An 18,353-nucleotide genomic window follows, 5' to 3' on the forward strand; every position below is an offset into this window, starting at 1 on the left:
AGAAGTGTAGATGACAGGACAGAGTTGGAACAGGAATAAAGGAGGATGGAAGGACTAGAACAGGATGGAACAGGAACACCGGAGGCAGGACTGGAGTAGGAAGGCAGGACTGGAACAGGATGGAACAGGAACACCGGAGGCAGGAGATGGAGGAAACAGGAACACTGGAGCAGGACTGAGAATAACTGTTAGCGAACACGGAAGACAGGCTGCGAGGCTGGTGCAGGAAACACTGAGGACGGCAACGAGAGACTGTAGAGAGCAAAGGAGGAAGCAGGGCTCAGTGTGCAAGGTAACACAATGATCAGGCGGCACCTCCCTCAGGGGGAAGCTGCCTGATATAGCCCCATCTGGTCTGCCATTGGTCCAAAGGTACTTCCGGGTCAGGGCACAGCCGGAGCACAAGAAGCAGCAGGGAGGTGCGGCCGCGGCCTTTGGCGCATGCGCATTGCATGCAGGGATGGCGTCGGCCACGAGCCTGTCAGAGGTGACCGCCATGGCCGTCGGGTGGAGAGAGGCTGCGGCGTGGGAGCGGAGGCCGGGTGAGTATGATGGAGCAGTGTAACAGACGTATTATACTGCATGGACCATGGGGGATGTATAATACTGTATAGACAATGAGGGTATGTATTATACTGTATACACAATGAGGGGGATGTATTATACTGTATAGACAATGGGGGGATGCTTTATACTGTATGGGCTATCTGGGGATGCATTATACTGTATAGACAATGGGGGGATGCTTTATACTGTATGGACCATGTGGGGGATGCATTACACTGTATAAACAATGGAAGATGCTTTACACATGAGGGGGTATGCTTTATATTTTATGGACCGTGGAGTGGGGATGCTTTATACTATATTGACCATGGGGATATATTTTGCTGGATGGACCATTTGGGGATGCATTATGCTGTATGGACCAGGTGGGGATGCATTATGCTGTGAAGACCAGAAGGGATGCATGATACTATATGGACCATGGGGGGATGCATTATACAGTATGGACCATGAGGGGGATGCTTTATACTGTGTGTACCATAGGGATATGTTTTGCTGTATGGACCATTTGGGGATGCATTATGTTGTATGGACCAGGTAGGGATGCATTATGCTGTGACGACCAGAGGGGATGCATTATACTTTATGGACCATGGGGGGATGCATTATGCTGTATTGACCATAGGGGGATGCGTTTTGCTGTATGGACCATGAGTGGATGCATTATGCTGTATGGACCAGGGGTAATGAATTAGTTGCGGGGTGGGTTACAGTAGGTTACAGTAGTCATGATACTGTGTGTGTAGAGGGTACTGTGGAGGAATTCACTGTTGGGGTATCTTAGTGTTTGTGGGGCACTTTTGTTGACATCATACTTTAAAAGTGCAATGAAAGGGAAATCTAGGGCTTCAGTAGGTGGAAAATTAGAGGGAACACAGTACTATACAGCAGGTGCAGTAATAAGGACACATACAGAAGCAGCTGCTCAGCATTGGGGTATCAGCAGGATGAGGAAGTTGTGGATGAATGGAGACGGTGCAGGAAATGTGATAAATCAGATGTGTCTCTGCTGTAATCTCTGTATATGAGTCGTGACTGCAGAATTCGGCATTTCAGTCTGGACCAGATGGAAAAGACGGAAAAAGTTAACGACTACATCAGAAAGAACATCCGCTGTAAGTCCCCATCTATAACTGTGCTGTAATCTTATATGTTCTGTAGGGCTGGTATCTACCACTGTTACCACATGGTGGTAATATCAATGTTTGTCTTTGTATGGAGATTTTTTCAGTAACAGCGCAGTAATCTGCTGAGGTTCTCCTACATCTACTATTAGGGTGCGCCACCATTGTTGTAATCAGGGTCACATGGTTAGGGGTACACTCAGAAGTTCCCTCCCGAACCAAACCCCTAGCTATGCCTCAGGGCGAGCTAATCCCGTGAGCCTGCTCCATTCACCCCCTACCGACTTGAGCAGTACATGTACAGCGGATATCGGTAAATGGTTAACAGTTTGGTGTCTGAGAGTTGGGCAACCAGTCATTGGAGCAAAATTACACGATTTACCTACTCTGCCCACCACCACCCACATAACAGTCTTTCCTTTGGAGGATACCAGGCCAGTAATGAAGTCCATGGAGAGATGGGTCTAAGGACATTTTATTTATAAGTAAGGAATGGAGAAGTCAAGCAGGAAGGGTCTAGGGAGTTTTGATTTGAGTGCAGATTTCATAAGCAATGACATATTCCTTTAAAATCTTGCAACAGTGGTTTCACCTTAAACATAACATAAAGGCTAATCCTGGTTGAGAGCTTATTCCTAGAAATAAATACAATTGCAGCACAAAGGAGCTGTTCTCTGTGAAATAAAATCAGATATGTAAACATTTAAGCAGATTCTCTTACTCTAAATGCAGGGGTGGGATTCAAATTTTTAACAACAGGTTCTGTGTTTGTGTGTTTGAAAACCACACCCATTTTAAAGCCACACCCATTTACACACACACCTTTATCCTATGACATCTTATCTTATCCTATAATACGTATACGGTCCGATGATGTCACATTACATTCTATAATACTGTATACTGTGCGGTGATGTCACATCCCATACTATAATACTGTATACTGTAGGCAGGTAAATGTCACCAATAGGCAGCATTGTTCCCTATAGACAGCACAGGTCCCCAATAGGCAACATTGTTCCCTATAGGCAGCACAGGTCCCCAATAGGCAGCATTGGTCCCCAATAGGCAGCATTGTTCCCCAATAGGCAGCACAGGTCCCCGATATGCAGGCACAGGTCCCCAATAGGCAGCATTGTTCCCTATAGGCAGCACAGGTCCCCAAAAGGCAGCACAGGTCCCCAAAAGGCAGCACAGGTCCCCAATAGGCAGCATTGGTCCCCAATAGGCAGCACAGGTCTTCAATAGGCAGCACAGGTCCCCAATAGGCAGCACAGGTCCCCAAAAGGCAGTATTGTTCCCAATATCAGCACAGGTCCCCAATAGGCAGGCATAGGTCCCCAATAGGCAGGCACAGGTCCCTAATAGGCAGCACTGCACAGGTCCCCAATAGGCAGCACATACAGTAACTGACCTGGCGTTGGCCTGTACCATACACAGGCTGCGATGCGTCTGACTCTGAAGACTGAAGTAATTCCGCGGTTGAGGCCTCCTGTATGACCAGGCCCCGCACCGCCCGTCCTGCTCCTCCGGGTGTGCACAGAAAGCAAATCACGCCTGCACCACCAGTGACCGGGCCACCGGGGATAGAAATTATGGCACATGGCAAAGGCAGAGAGGCAGGCCACACACAGACGAGTCCAGGCTCAGGCTCAGCTCACATTGACTGGGCAGCGGCGCGCAGTGACTCCTCCAGTGAGCTCCAGTTACCTGCCAATAGCTGCACTGCGCCGCAGGAATCAGTGCGCGGGGGCCGCTGAGGTGTGCTTTGCTCTGTCCAGTAGTCAGAGTCAGACAGAGCAGAGCACGTATTAATGCGCGGTATCCGGCGGGAAGCAGAGCAAGAGTCCTCCTCTGCTCCTTGCCTGCAACAACATCAAAGTACCTGATCACAGCTTTGGATCTCCCCGGTTCGGGGAACCGGCTGCTTTTTTAACAACTGGTTCCACCGAATCGGGGAGAACCGGCTGAATCACACCCCTGTCAAAATGGATTCTGAATAGGGCAATACAGTTCAGAGAAAGAGCTCAACATAACTTCACAATGTGTCCATCGCTTGTAACTCTTCCATTGATGAGCCGGTATTTATCACTACACACTGTTGCATTTCAACTATTTGAAGAATAATTTAATATTTACCAGAATTATATCAGGGATACATTAAAAGGCTTTTTTTCAGGAAGTTGCACATTTTCCCTCATAACCCCCCCCCAATTGCCCTATTTGCTTTCCCCAGTCTAGAATGTTCTCAGAAAAGACACTTCAAACATCATTAATAGTAATGAGCAAGTATACTCGTTGCTTGGGTGACCTCTGAGTATTTGGAAGTGCTCGGAGATTTCGTTTCTGTTGACGCATCTGCATGATTTGCGGTTGCTAGACAGGATGAATACATGTGGGGATTACCTGTTTGTTAGGGAATCTCCACATGTATTCAGGCTGTCCAGCAGCCGCAAATCATGCAGCTGAGGCGACGAAAACTAAATCTCCGAGCACGCCAAAATATCGGAGGACAACCAAGCATGCTCAGGAAAGCCCGAGCAACGAGTATACTCGCTTATCACTAATCGTTAACACACACTGGTTTCTATTGTCATAAGGGGAAACAATGTACTTGTTGCAAATTAAACAAAAAACTTTTCTGGAAACTATTAATGTAGAATGACAAATGTTAGAACATTAAACAGTTTAGCTACAAAACCATTTTTGTTTTACATTTGGTAAATCGCATGATATTCAGATTAAGTTATGTAGGATGTGTAAACTAGAATAAAAGAAAAATTGCAAGATGTACGGTAACTGAAAATAACAGCAATCCCGCAAATGTTTCTAAATATTTGCATTTCGTTCATGTAAGGAATCTGGGTTTAAATTTGGCAAAATGTAAGGTTTATTAACCCTACTGGCGGAGTACATTGGAAACCAGCACCAATGAATAGCAAAGTCTTTCAGTTTTTATGTTTAATGCTACATTTCGAACAGGCCTAAATTACAGTCCCGCGTAATTCTCTTTGTGTTTTAGATCACTATTTTCTTTAAAAATAACCTGGAATTTCGAGATAGTTTATGGTAGCAGTACTCAACTCTCTCCATCTACATATCTGTGGAATTTTAGAAATCAGATAATAAATAAAAATGTTAGTGAACTGCAAATGAAAACAAAATGGAATTTTCAAAACCTTGATTTATTCAGTATCAAGTATGAGTGCCACGTCTATCGATCCTATGATTTCCATAATTCCACAACTTTTTCTTTTTCTTTCTTCTTTCTCTTTTTCAATTTCATTAAGTGTGTGTATATATAGTATAATATGTATGTATGCAAAATATAATGTTTAAGCAGTTTTCGATACTGCAGTAATTCTGTGCTTATGACGAGTGTTGCGGATTTGTGACTTTTTCTCCCTTAATGATTGGTTCTAGGCTCATTCCTTATGCTACAATGATTGCCACGTTACAATATCAGATGGGAGAAGGGAACTGCAATATGATTTTTCATTACTTCAGAACACAACAACATTTACTGGGAATCCCAGCTTCACAAGCAGAGGGGTGAAATTTTATCATCAGTTCAGTCTCAGCCTTTGTGGACATCAGGTTTGTTACTTTGTAAGACTATATATGTATAAGTAGAATAATCTGTTAAGTCCTGTACAGTAAACCTATAAACTATATTTTTAGAATTGTATTGCATTGCTTATGCATCATATGATTTTATTTAATGAAAACTAAAAACTTTGTTAAAGGGATTGTCTAAAATACATAAAAAGCCGAACATATTCGTCTATAGTAGTAAAACATACTTGCTTGGGCACGTCATTCCTGCTGGCATTGGCTGTAGACATCACACCCCATAGTGCAGTGATTGGCAGCAGACATGGGGTATACTGCACGCATGGTCATGATTAAGGGTCAAACATGATCCGAAACGCGTAAGCCTACACATGCTTTTATCTCAGTTGGAATTGTATTTTTTAATGATGGACTAAATAAAGGCTTTTTCTAAATTTTCTACATCGTGTGCTGAAACTACAAAAAAGTTTTTTTTTTTTTTTTTTACTGCACGCATGGTCACGTCTGCAACCAATGTAAATGTACCAGCAAAGAGCAGCAGATGGTACAAAATGGATGAAAGGCAAGAAAATATTATTTCATTGTTTCAAGCTTTACTTCTCCGCTGTGTAGCATTTTGCATATTTCAAAAAATCCCTTTAGTGCTTTCAGTGCTGCGTAAATTGGATACTATGGCGATACTATGGCGAGATGTTATTGTTCATTAATATTGAATGAATATTGAAGAGAGAGTGCTAGACTAGGGAAGGGTAAGTAGAGTGTAGATCTTTTCATAACCACTAAATGATTATACAGGCAAGTTTTCCAGAAGGGGACAATCACTACACTAATAGAAAAGCTATACTAATTGTAGTCATTCCATAATTTAACACGTTGGGTTAATCTTTAATAACAGTTTTGGTGTATAATGGATAAATGCTGCCCTTACACAGTACTATTTTGATGAGTATTTAGTTAGCATCAGAATTTATAAGCTGCTGTACGCACCACATTTGTGGAGGGAAATGCATTAAACGGATGTCTCTTAGTTGGTGACAGTGATACCCACCACCGATAGAGTTCACAAGTGTAAAACAAAAAGTGATTAACAAGTTTTTTTTTTTTGTTTTTTTTTGAGATTTTGTGCACCGTACTGATCAATACTGGCCAGAAGAAGGACAAAATGACACACTTTTTTTATTTAGCTAATGTAACCATGTGAAGACGATTAGCGTATAAGTCAAGACTGGAGTGATGTTCATCAAAACCATAAGTGGAAACCACACTGAGTAAAAGAATATGCCAACTTTTAAGTACAAAATACTGATTAAACTACTGCTAATACTGGCTTTATGTTGTCTACCCACAGGTCACACAATATTGTGTGTATATTCAGCCTCGTACTTCTGTAAAGTTTGCTTTTCTCCCTAAATATTGTCTGTTCGAGATTAGCAATAGAAATTCAAACTCCTCAATGTCACCAAATTTTTTCCCCAAAATTTTTCAGAAAATTTTATTTACTGTGAATTAAAAAGTACTCCAAAGCCTCACAAAAGACGTGTATGACCGGTTAGAACAGGTCTGAGGTCTGCTAGACTGTATCCGACCTCATTCAACCACAGCCTGAGTAATGTTGTTAAAATGAGTGTCCTCATCAAAATGGATATGGGAAACCAAGCCGCTAGTGGTAACTATAGTTGAGCAAAAAGATTCACGCAGCCCTAGTCAGAGGCCATAACAGTAGTACATGGCCACTGAACCAGAACCCGTCAATCTTTGCCCCTATTTGCAGGAATGTCCAGATTCTTTTCTGATTGCTAGGTTTGATGCAGCATCATATTTGTGTTGTGACGCAGACATAACATTGCACCACGCCTATCCAAAAAGGCTGCCGGGATGCCAGAGGGAAAGCAGAAGGACGTGTCTGCAGCAGCTCTACTGCTTAGAGGCTGCTGGACAGATTGGAATACAAAGGAAGATCTCTAGGAAAGAAGGTTCTTCTAGGACATGGCTGGAGCAAACTCCCCGTGGGTCCCTTATCTACGCTGACCACAGGTCAGGTGGAGGAAGAAACTGGTCACAAAGGGAACAGCCCCTAGCCTAGATCGCATTCTTCAGGGTGCCACTAGCAAGCCGACAGCTTTGGTTACTTTATGGACCATCGCCCCTACCACGGTTAGTCCAACTGGAAAGGCGGCTATACAGAATCACAGAGAAGGTGAGGCGTTGTCTGAACAGGATTCGCAGCTGCCGGACCAGAACGATAACTGTGAAGTGCTGGAGTGGAAGTAAGGCGGGAAAAGCAGTATATTGTTTGAAGACGGCCAGGAAAGGCACACACTGATTGGGAAAGCTGGAAAGGTGCATTACAACTGATCTGGAAGTTGTCTGGACCCCTCACCTGGAGGACACAGCACCAAAGCAGGCATCTGTGTGTACAGCAGAACTGTGAGTAAAGCCCATTGAACTGCAAGCCATTGTGTCCTCCGCATTCTTTCTGCCCCACTCAACAAGCACTGCTACATCTTCCTATCTACACTACCTAACTATCTACCAACTCATCTCTACTGCCCTGTGACTACAGCTCTACCTGTGGAGGGCTTCAACATCTCAGCTGCACCCAACATCTGTCCCAGAGAAGCAACACTGCAGCGCTGGTCAATCTGACCAGAAACCACAGATGGCGTCATGAATTACTTCATAAACTTTATCCCCATTCAACCCAACGCCTTTTACATGAACGCCTGAGGCCACGGACTGGGTCACTGCCACTGTGACAGCTCCCATTGAAGTTAACGGGCCCAGCGCCGAGTATTCCACGGCCTCTGGGGCGCGTCACCAGCAAGTATGAGAAGGTTTGTGGGCCTTATCTGGTGGCCATGGACTACCAATGTTTACGCTGAACTAGGGTCCAGCAAATTTTTGTTCCAGTGTACTGATAACCAAATGTGCAAGAGGGAGATTAAGAGCACAGCGCTGGAGAGGTAAGTAACAAATGTATAGAAGATGATATAGTGAACTTGTATAAGAGGATTTACAAAATGAAGTGGTATAAGTTTATAGTTTGAGCCATGCTTAAAGAGAAATTTCCATTTTTAGAAAGCATAGCTCCGCAGATTTTGATGGGGGTCAGATACTTTCGATTGATTCACAATTCAGGCCAGCAGTATCATTGCACCGCTGTCCTGAAATGTGCACTCCAGTACTGGTAAATGAGATGGCTTTGCCTCTGTAGAATCACAGCGCAGTGGGACTTTAGCTCTCCAGGAAATTTAGGGTATGTGCACATGTTGCGTATTCGTGTGCAGATTTTTCCACGCAGAATCTGCAGAATCCGCAAGTCAAAATACCCGTGTTTTTACTGCGGATTTATTGCGGATTTGGCATGCGTTTTTGCACCTGCTGATTCTTTTAATGGAATGTATGTAAAAACTGTCAGGAACACCCCACTGCACTTGCTCACTGAGCCAGTGCGCGTGTCCTGAGTACAAAACTGTGCACAAAGATACCTGTGGAGTGGGGCAGCAGTGGTGACGATGCATGCTCCAGGCTCACAGGACCTGAAGCATGTGACTGCTGAGGGCGTGGTCTAAACTCCAGAGAGCTAGGAGCTGAGGAAAACTCCTAGAAGGGGAACTACAGGACAATGTTACCAAGAGGCATAGACAGAGACAGAAACTAGATCAAGCCAGGGTCAAAGCACAAGATAGCACGACAGTACCAAAGGGTTAGACAGAATGGATAGTCAGGAAGTAGCAATGGATCAGAAAACCAGAACGGGCAATAGACGGTACAATAGCGACAAACTGTAATGGAGTAACGATAGCCAAGCCAGGAGGTCAGAACCGGAAAAGACAATAATACCAAAACGAGAGACAGAGTACAGAGTGAGGGGACAGACTGGGTCATACATGGGAAGCAAACAAGCTATGCAGTATACAAGCGCGCCAGGAGTCAGACGTACAGCCAGAACAACAGTATAGCTGACAGAGAACCCTGGTAAAGAGTGAGTATAAATACCCCTCCCAGATCTAGAAAGAGGCCACGTACACTTAACCCTGTGAGTGCAGGGCAAGAACACTGTCCAAACCATGACAGTACCCCCTCTTAATGGGGGGCCACTGGACCCCCAGGCTTGTCTGGGTATCTGGCATGGAAAGCCCGCACCAGACGATCGACATGCACCTAACTGTCCGGAACCCATGACCGATCTTCCAGAGAGTACCCCTTCCAGTGTATCAGATACTGGAGTCTCCGTTGCACCCATCGGGAGTCAACAACGCACCCTACTTCATACTCCAGCTGCCCCTCTACCAGCACTGGCGGAGCATTGGATGAGGAATCCTCTCTCACAGTCCCCACAGGCTTTAACAAGGACCTGTGGAAGACATCAGAAATTTTAAAGGAGGTGGGCAGCTGTAGTCGGTAGGCTACTGGGTTAACAACCTCCACAACTTTGTATGGGCCAATAAACTTGGGGCCCAGCCTTATAGATGGTATCTTAAGCTTGATATTGCAGGTGGATAGCCACACCTTCTCCCCTACTGCAAATGCTGGACCTGGCCCGCTCCTCCTGTCAGCAAACCACTTAGGCTGTGTGCACACGCTGCGGATTAGGTGGGGATTCATCCGCGTGGATTTTGTAAAATCCGCAGGTGAAACCGCAGGTCAAAAGACATGCGGTTTTACCTGCGGATTGCTCTGCGGTTTTGCCCTGCGGTTTTTCATCTCCTCAATGGAGGAGATGGCAAACCGCAGGAGAATCCGCAGAAAGAATTGACATGTCAATTCTTTCTGCGGATTGAAAACCGCAGATAATCCGTGCGGAAAATTCCGCACCGTCTGCATTGCGGTTTTTGATTCCCATAGGGAATCATGGTACTGTACACCGCAGCAAAAACTGCTGCGGGTCCGCAGCGGCCAAAACCGCTGCGGAACCGCGGCAAAATCCGCAGCGTGTGCACACAGCCTAATAGTTTTCCTGGGCCTTGGAAATATTCCTCTGAACCTCCCTCCAAAGAATTCTAAGACGTTGTGTCGCATCCTCAGCACCAGGACAACCTAAATCATGCGGGAAAACTTTCCAAAATGTGGGTTAAACCCATAGTTGATCTGAAAGGGAGACTTCCTGTCATGATCCCAGTGCAGGTTTTTGAGCTGCACGTCAGGGGTTAATGTCTGGAGCTCAGTGCAGGTTTTGACCTGCACACCTGGGGTTAATGATTGTGGCCTCTTTTTGATTCTGGGAGAGCTTCTTAAACCCCTGGGAAGCTCCAATTAATGTCAGTTATACTTTTGCCTTTGGCCGAGTGTGGTCACCTCCATGTGCCTGTGCCTGTTCATTGTTATAGCTTGTTTTTATGGTTCTGACCCGGTTCTGTTCCCCGTTGTGAGTTAGTCTGTTGATTCTGTAGTTCGCTTCCCTCTCTGTGTATGACTCATTGCCTGTGATCTGACAACTCTCTGCTCTCCCTTCTTGTACCTTGCAGCTATCTCTGTGTATGACTCATTGGCTACGTCCTGACTATCCTCCCTGTCTATGCCCCTTGGTAACTTTGTCTCGCAGTTACCCTGCTAGGAGTTCTCTTGCAGCTCCTAGCTCTCTGTAGTTTAGGGCACGCCCCTAGCAGTCACGTGCTTCAGGTCCTGCTGCTCTGAAGTATGCATCTACTCGGCTGCTGCCCGCTCCACAGGTATCTTTGAGCACAGTTCGCTTTACTCAGGACACACGCACTGGCTCAGTGAGCAAGTTCAGTGCGGTGTTCCTGACATTATAACTGACCTTGAATTTTTTTTTTCTCTCTCCTCACTTCTGCAGCATGGATCCAATGTGTGCTTTATCTGAGCAGGTGAAATGCTTGACTCAGTCGCTGCAGAAGCTTAGTTTGGAACACCAAGCTCTGGCCCAGTCCCAGCGGCAGGCTGCGGACTCGGTTCAGGGGGTGCTTTCCGCAGGCTTTCAGCAGTTGGGGAATAGAGATGTCATTTAGTCCCACCCGAATCCCCGGTTAAATTGCCAGATACGTTTTCTGGTAACAAAGATGAATTCAGAGCATTTAAGGAGGGCTGTAAGCTCTTTTTCTCTTTTGAGACCCCGCTCCTCTGGGGATGAGAAACAGAGGGTGGGGGTGGTTATGTCCCTGCTTAGGGGGTCCCCACAAGCCTGGGCATTTTCGCTTTCCTCTTCTGCCCCTGAGAGAATGTCTGTGGATGCATTTTTTGAAGCCTTAGGGCTTATTTATGATGAGCCTGATAGAGTGCGTTTGGCTAAGGAGTCCTTCTCAGCTATTAAGAAATGTTTCATGTCTGCCCCGATGTTGGCACAACCAGACCCGTCCAAACCATTCATTGTTGAGGTGGATGCTTCTGAAGTGGGGGTGGGGGCTGTGCTGTCCCAGGGTCCGGCCACCCTTACCAATCTCAGACCCTGTGCCTTCTTCTCCAAGAAGTTCTCTTCAGCTGAGAGAAACTATGATGTAGGTAATAGAGAAATTCTTGTGGTGAAGCTGGCGTTTGAGGAATGGAGGCACTTTTTCGAAGGGGCGGCTCACCCTATCACGGTTGTCACAGATCACAAAAATTCGGCATACCTTGAATCTGCTAAGAAGCTTATTCCTAGACAAGCCCGTTAGTCACTTTTTTTTTCACGATTTTAGTTCTCCATTACTTTTCGACTGGGGTCCAAAAATGTTAAAGCGGATGTCCTGTCCAGAAGTTTTGACCCAGTGTCTCCCCCTGAGCCGCCGTCCTCCATTCTTCCCCCAGGGGTGGTAGTGGTGGGGGTATCATCTGAGTTGGAACAAGAAATTCTAAGGGCTCAGGCCCTAGCTCCGGCAACCAGGCCAGGGGATAAATTGCTTGTTCCAGATTTATTGCGGCCTAGACTTCTGCAGGAGTTTCATGAGTCTAGGCTGAGTGCTCATCCAGGTATCACGGCCACTAGAGAGGCAGTAGCCAGGGGTTTTTGGTGGCCTTCACTTTGGTCTGATGTCAAGAAATTTGTTTCTGCTTGTGGCATGTGTGCCCTTTCCAAAAGCTCGCATAATCGGCCGGCTGGGGAACTCATACCTTTACCAGTTCCTGATAGGCCATGGACTCATCTTTCCATGGATTTTATTACCGGCTTTCCACCTTCCAGGGGCAATACCGTGATCTGGGTGGTGGTGGATAGGTTTTCTAAACAGGCCCATTTCATTCCCTTGGCAGCATTACCCTCAGAAGAAACATTGTCAAGGTTGTTTGTGCAGCATGTGGTCCGTTTGCATGGGGTACCCCTGAATGTTGTGTCTGACAGAGGTGTGCAGTTTGTCGCCAAATTTTGGAGGGCGCTCTGAATGAAATTGGGCATCTCACTCTCCTTCTCGTCGGCATATCACCCGGAGAGTAATGGTCAGACAGAACGCACCAATCAATCCTTGGAACAAGTTCTCAGGTGTCTGACTTCCGCCAGACAGGAGGATTGGTATGATGCGTTACCGTTGGCGGAATTCGCTTTTAACAACCGGGTGAGTCAGTCCACCAACATGTTCCCATTCCTGATTAACTATGGGTTTAATCCACATTTTGGGGAGTTTTCATGGGTGGATTCCGGTTGTCCAGGGGTAGAGGGGTCCGTTCAACGGTTAAAAAACCTCTGGGCTGAAGTCCAGCGTAATATCTCTCGGGCCCAGGGGAGGTACAAATATTTTGCTGACAAAAAGAGTGCCTCGGGAGACATGTTTCAGGTGGGAGAGAAGGTTTGGCTTTCCACACGTAACATCAACTTAAAGGTACCATCAGCTAAGTTGGGACCAAAGTTCATTGGTCCGTACGAGATTATGGAGATAGTCAACCCAGTGGCATATAGGTTGCGTCTCCCAGCCTCCTTAAAAATATCCAATGTGTTTCATAAATCTCTGAAATCCGTAGGGTCTGTCAGAGGACTCCGAGCCTGTTGTTCCTCCAGTGCTGGTGGAGGGTCAATTGGAGTATGAGGTCGGACATATTGTGGACTCTCGGCGGGTGCGCCGCTCTTAGCAGTACCTGGTCCACTGGAAGGGATATGGACCATATGAGTGCTCATGGGTCCTTGCTCGCTCTGTACATGCAGATTGCCTGGTTCAGGCTTTCCATGTCAAGTACCCGGGGAAGCCTGGGGGTCCAGAGGCCCCCCGTTGAGAGGGGGGTACTGTCATGATCCCAGTGCAGGTTTTTGAGCTGCACGTCAGGGGCTAATGTCTGGAGCTCAGTGCAGGTTTCGACCTGCACACCTGGGGTTAATTATTGTGGCCTCCTTTTGGTTCTGGGAGAGCTTCTTAAACCCCTGGGAAGCTCCAATCCCTGTCAGTTATACTTTTGCCTTTGGCCGAGTGTGGTGACCTCCGTGTGCCTGTGCCTGTTCGTTGTTATAGCTTGTTTTTATGGTTCTGACCCGGTGCTGTTCCCCGTTGTGAGTTGGCCTGTTGATTGTGTAGTTCACTTCCCTCTCTGTGTATGACTCATTGCCTGTGATCTGACAACTCTCTGCTCTCCCCTCTTGTACCTTGCAGCTATCTCTGTGTATGACTCATTGGCTACGTCCTGGCTATCCTCCCGGTCTATGCCCCTTGGTAACTTTGTCTCGGTTACCCTGCTAGGAGTTCTCTTGCAGCTCCTAGCTCTCTGAAGTTTAGGCCACGCCCCTAGCAGTCACGTGCTTCAGGTCCTGCTGCTCTGAAGTATGCATCTACTCGGCTGCTGCCCGCTCCACAGGTATCTTTGAGCACAGTTCGCTTTACTCAGGACACACGCACTGGCTCAGTGAGCAAGTTCAGTGCGGTGTTCCTGACACTTCCCAGTGGATTGGCTCACACGACCGTTGAACGCAAACTCTGCCATGGGCAATACCTCACACCAGTCCTCCTGCCTGGAAGAGGCCAAGCATCTCAGAATCTGCTCCAATGATTGGTTCGTGCGCTCAGTCTGTCCATTAGACTCTGGGTGATAGGCAGAGGATAAGGACAACGACATCCCCAGCTTTTTGCAAAAAGCCCTCCAGAACCTGGCCACAAACTGTACCCCTCTGTCTGACACCACATTCATAGGCACTCCATGCAACCGAATTATATGCTGAATAAATAAACGGGCCAGGGTTTCAGCAGATGGTAATGCGAGGAGAGGTACAAAGTGGGCTTGTTTTGAAAACCTATCCACCACCACCCATATCACCGAGTTGCCCCTGGAAGGAGAAAGATTTGTGATTAAAATCCGGAATTGGCAAAGGCACCAACTCGCCGGCCGGACCTAAGAACTTTTAGAACGAGCGCACACCACACATGCAGTCACAAACTTTTTAATATCTGTTACCATAGAGGGCCACCAGAAACCCCTTGCAATTGCCCCCCGGGTAGTTGCAATCCCAGGATGACTACTCAACATAGAATCGTGAAATTCCTACATAAGTCCAAGACGGAAACGTTCCGGTACAAACAATTTACCAGGGGGTTTACTACCCGGAGCCCGAGCCTGGGCCTCCAAAATCCCTTTCTGTAACTCAGATGAGATTTCGGCCACCACTACTCCTGCCTGAAGAATGGAGGAGGGAGGTTCTGGAGGGGACACTGAATCAAAGCTTCGGGATAAGGCATCAGCCTTGATGTTTTTAGATCCCGGGCGGAATGTGATGGTAAACTGAAATCGAGAAAAAAAAAAAAAGCAACCACCGAGCCTGTCTGGGGGTCACTCTCTTGGCAGACTCGATATAGGCCAAATTTTTGTGATCAGTCATGACTGTAATGGGATGAACGGCCCACTCCAGGAAATGCCTCCATTCTTCAAAAGCCAACTTTACCCCCAATAACTCTCTATTGCCGACATCGTAATTTCTTTTGGCAGAGGAAAATTTTTTAGAGAGGAAGGCGCAAGGTCTCAGATTAGTAAGGGTAGGAGGGCCCTGAGACAAAACTGCCCCCACCCCTACTTCCGAGGCGTCAACCTCCACGACAAAAGGTCTTGACCGGTCGGGTTGTACCAATACAGGGGCTGAAGAAAAGCATTTTTTTAATGTCATGAAAGAATTTTTTGCAGCTGCAGACCAATTTTTTACATCAGCTCCCTTGAGAGTAAGGTCCGTTAGAGGCTTTACCACCTGCGAGAAGCCCTTAATAAATTTCCTATGGAAGTTAGCAAAGCCCAAAAATCGCTGCAACCCTTTGAAGTCATGAGGCTGCACCCAATCCGTAACAACCTGGACCTTCTTAGGATCCATGCGGAACCCCTCCCCTGACACAATCAAACCCAGAAAGGATAATTCTTGCATGAAGAATGAGCATTTTTCCAACTTGGCATACAAATGATTCTCCCTCAGTCTCATGAGAACCATCCGCAAATGGTGCAAGAGAGACTGACTGTCCACCGAGTACACCAAAATGTCATCCAAATAGATAACCACAAAACGACCAATTAAATCAGAGAAAATTACATTAATAAAATTCTGAAAAACAGCAGGAGTGTTGGTGAGACCAAAGGGCACGACCAAGTTTACGAAAAGCCCTTCAGTCGTCAGGAATGCTGTTTTCCATTCGTCCCCTTCCTGGACTCTAAGGTTATATGCCCCACGTAAATCCAGTTTAGAGAACCACTTGGCCCCGGTGAGTTGGTTACATAGGTCAGGAATTAGGGGGAGAGGGTATGTATTTTTCACAGTAATTTTGTTTAATTCCCGAAAGTCGAGGCACAGATGCAAACCACCATCTTTTTTCTTAGCAAAAAAGAAGCCCGCCGCCACAGATTAAACAGAAGGCCCAATATGCCCTTTGCGGAGACTCTCGGTAATGTACTCCTTCATGGCTAGACGTTCGGGCCCAGACAAATTGAACAGGCGAGCCTTGGGTAACTTGGCTCCAGGGACTAGATTAATGGCACAATCAAAGGGTCTATGTGGTGGTAGCGCCTCAGCCTCACTTTCGGAAAATGCGTCTTCAAAATCTTTCAGGTACTCCTGAATACCTTCCAGACCGACAGACGACACTGACACAGGTTTTACTGGGGTGACAAGAGTTGTCAAGTTATAACATAGACTGTTAGCCATACAACCCCGCTGAATGATCTCCCCCGTGATCAATAGTAGGATTGTGGCGTTGAAGCCAAGGTATACCCAGTACCAGTCCAGCCAGCAGATTATTTAGAACAAAACACCTTAATTTTTCCACCTGAGTGGAACCCACTTTCAGAGAAAAGGTATCAGTCATGAAACAAATTCCCTCCCGGGTGATAGGAGAAGAATCAATTGCCACAATTTTAACAAGATCTTTTAACCTGACTGTCCCTATCTTATGAAAAGTCACAACTTTGGCATCGATCAGATTAATAGAAGAACCACAGTCAACAAAGGCGGTAGTCACAACCGGACCGCCTGCAAGTTCTAGTTCCACCGGAAGCAGAATTTTAGTAAGCGAGGAAAAAAGTACCTGGGAGTCTGTGCAACCTCCTCGATTGATACCCAGACTCAGTCGTTTTCCTGACGGCTTCACTGAAGAAGGGCAAGAAGGACAGTTCCTTCTCCAATGTCCAGAGGATCCACAGTAAAAGCACAGTTGTTTGTTTCTACGGCGTCTCCTCTCTTTTTCCTTCAAGGACGTGGCACCAACCTCCATGGTCTCGGGACTAGATGCAGAGTCTCTCAGGTTGGAGAATAAAGGGGTCTCCTGCAGCATGACCATTCTCGCCCGCAGCTTACGTTCCATGCGGACAGCCTGGATCATAGCGTCCTCCAAAGAATCCGGTGGAGGATGAAGGGCCAGGACATCTTTCAAACGTTCGGACAGGCCTTTACAGAACAAACACCCCGGAGGGCAGCATCATCACAAGAGACCTCCGCTGCCCAGCGTCTGAACTCAGAGCAGAACCACACGGCCGAGTGTTTCCCCTGGCACACACTCATCACCATATCCTCGGCTAGCGTCACACGATCAGGTTCATCGTAGATGTGCCCGAGTGCCTCGAAGAATGCATTCACTGACATTCTCTCAGGGGAGGTAGGGGGAAGGAAAAAAGCCCAAGCCTAAGGGGAGCCCCTTAACAAAGACATAATGACCCCAACCCTCTGACTCTCATCCCCAGAGGAGCATGGCCTTAACGAAAAGAAGAGTTTGCACCCCTCCTTAAAAACCTTAAATTTTTTTTTCGTCCCCAGAGAAAAAGTCAGGCAATTTAACAGGTGATTCAGGGGAAATTAAGGAAACATCTGTGGTACCCTCACCCCGGGCCCCAGAAGGAAATGAACCCTGCATGGCATCAGCAACCTCCCTCTGAACCTGTTGCTGCGACTGAGCCAGGGTTCGCCGCTCCACAGACAGGTTTTGCATCATTTGAGTGAGGCTATTCACTTGCTCAGAGAGAGCATGCAGCGGATCCATGATTCAAGGAAAAAAAAAGTGCAAACCTCGTTTAAATGTTTTTGGTCAACTATAATGTCAGGAACACCACACTGCACTTGCTCACTGAGCCAGTGCGTGTGTCCGGAGTACAAAACTGTGCACAAAGTTACCTGTGGAGTGGGGCAGCCGTGGTGATGATGCATGCTCCAGGCTCACAGGACCTGAAGCATGAAACTGCTGAGGGCGTGGTCTAAACTGCAGAGAGCTAGGAGCTGAGGAAAGCTCCTAGAAGGGGAACTACAGGACAATGTTACCAAGAGGCATAGACAGAGACAGAAACCAGATCAAGCCAGGGTCAAAGCACAAGATAGCACGACAGTACCAAAGGGTTAGACAGAATGGATAGTCAGGATGTAACAATAGATCAGAAAACCAGAACGGGCAATAGACGGTACAATAGGGACAAACTGTAACGGAGTAACGATAGCCAAGCCAGGAGGTCAGAACCGGAAAAGACAATAATACCAAAACGAGAGACGGAGTACAGAGTGAGGGACAGACCGGGTCATACACGGGACGCAAACAAGCTATGCAGTATACAAGCACACCAGGGGTCAGACACACAGCCAGAACAACAGTATAGCTGACAGAGAACCGTGGTAAAGAGTGAGTATAAATATTCCTCCCAGATCCAGAAAGAGGCCACGTACACTTAACCCTGTGAGTGCAGGGCAAGAACACTGTCCAAACCATGACAAAAACGCTGTGGAATCTG

General features: G+C 46.7%; 1 protein-coding gene across 2 annotated transcripts in view; it reads left to right on the forward strand.

Moving 5' to 3' along the window:
• Window positions 1–18,353, forward strand: part of ELAPOR1 (endosome-lysosome associated apoptosis and autophagy regulator 1) — a 402,340-nt gene that overhangs the window by 276,369 nt on the left and 107,618 nt on the right. For both annotated transcript variants that reach the window (XM_073561048.1, XM_073561047.1), the window contains one exon: window positions 5,115–5,288. In XM_073561048.1, coding sequence (XP_073417149.1) covers window positions 5,115–5,288 — 174 coding nt within the window. The remainder of the gene's footprint in view (window positions 1–5,114; window positions 5,289–18,353) is intronic.

Source organism: Dendrobates tinctorius, unplaced genomic scaffold, assembly GCF_039654945.1.
Source record: "Dendrobates tinctorius isolate UK_male_01 unplaced genomic scaffold, ASM3965494v1 ptg000312l, whole genome shotgun sequence".
Classification (NCBI taxonomy): Eukaryota; Metazoa; Chordata; class Amphibia; order Anura; family Dendrobatidae; genus Dendrobates; species Dendrobates tinctorius.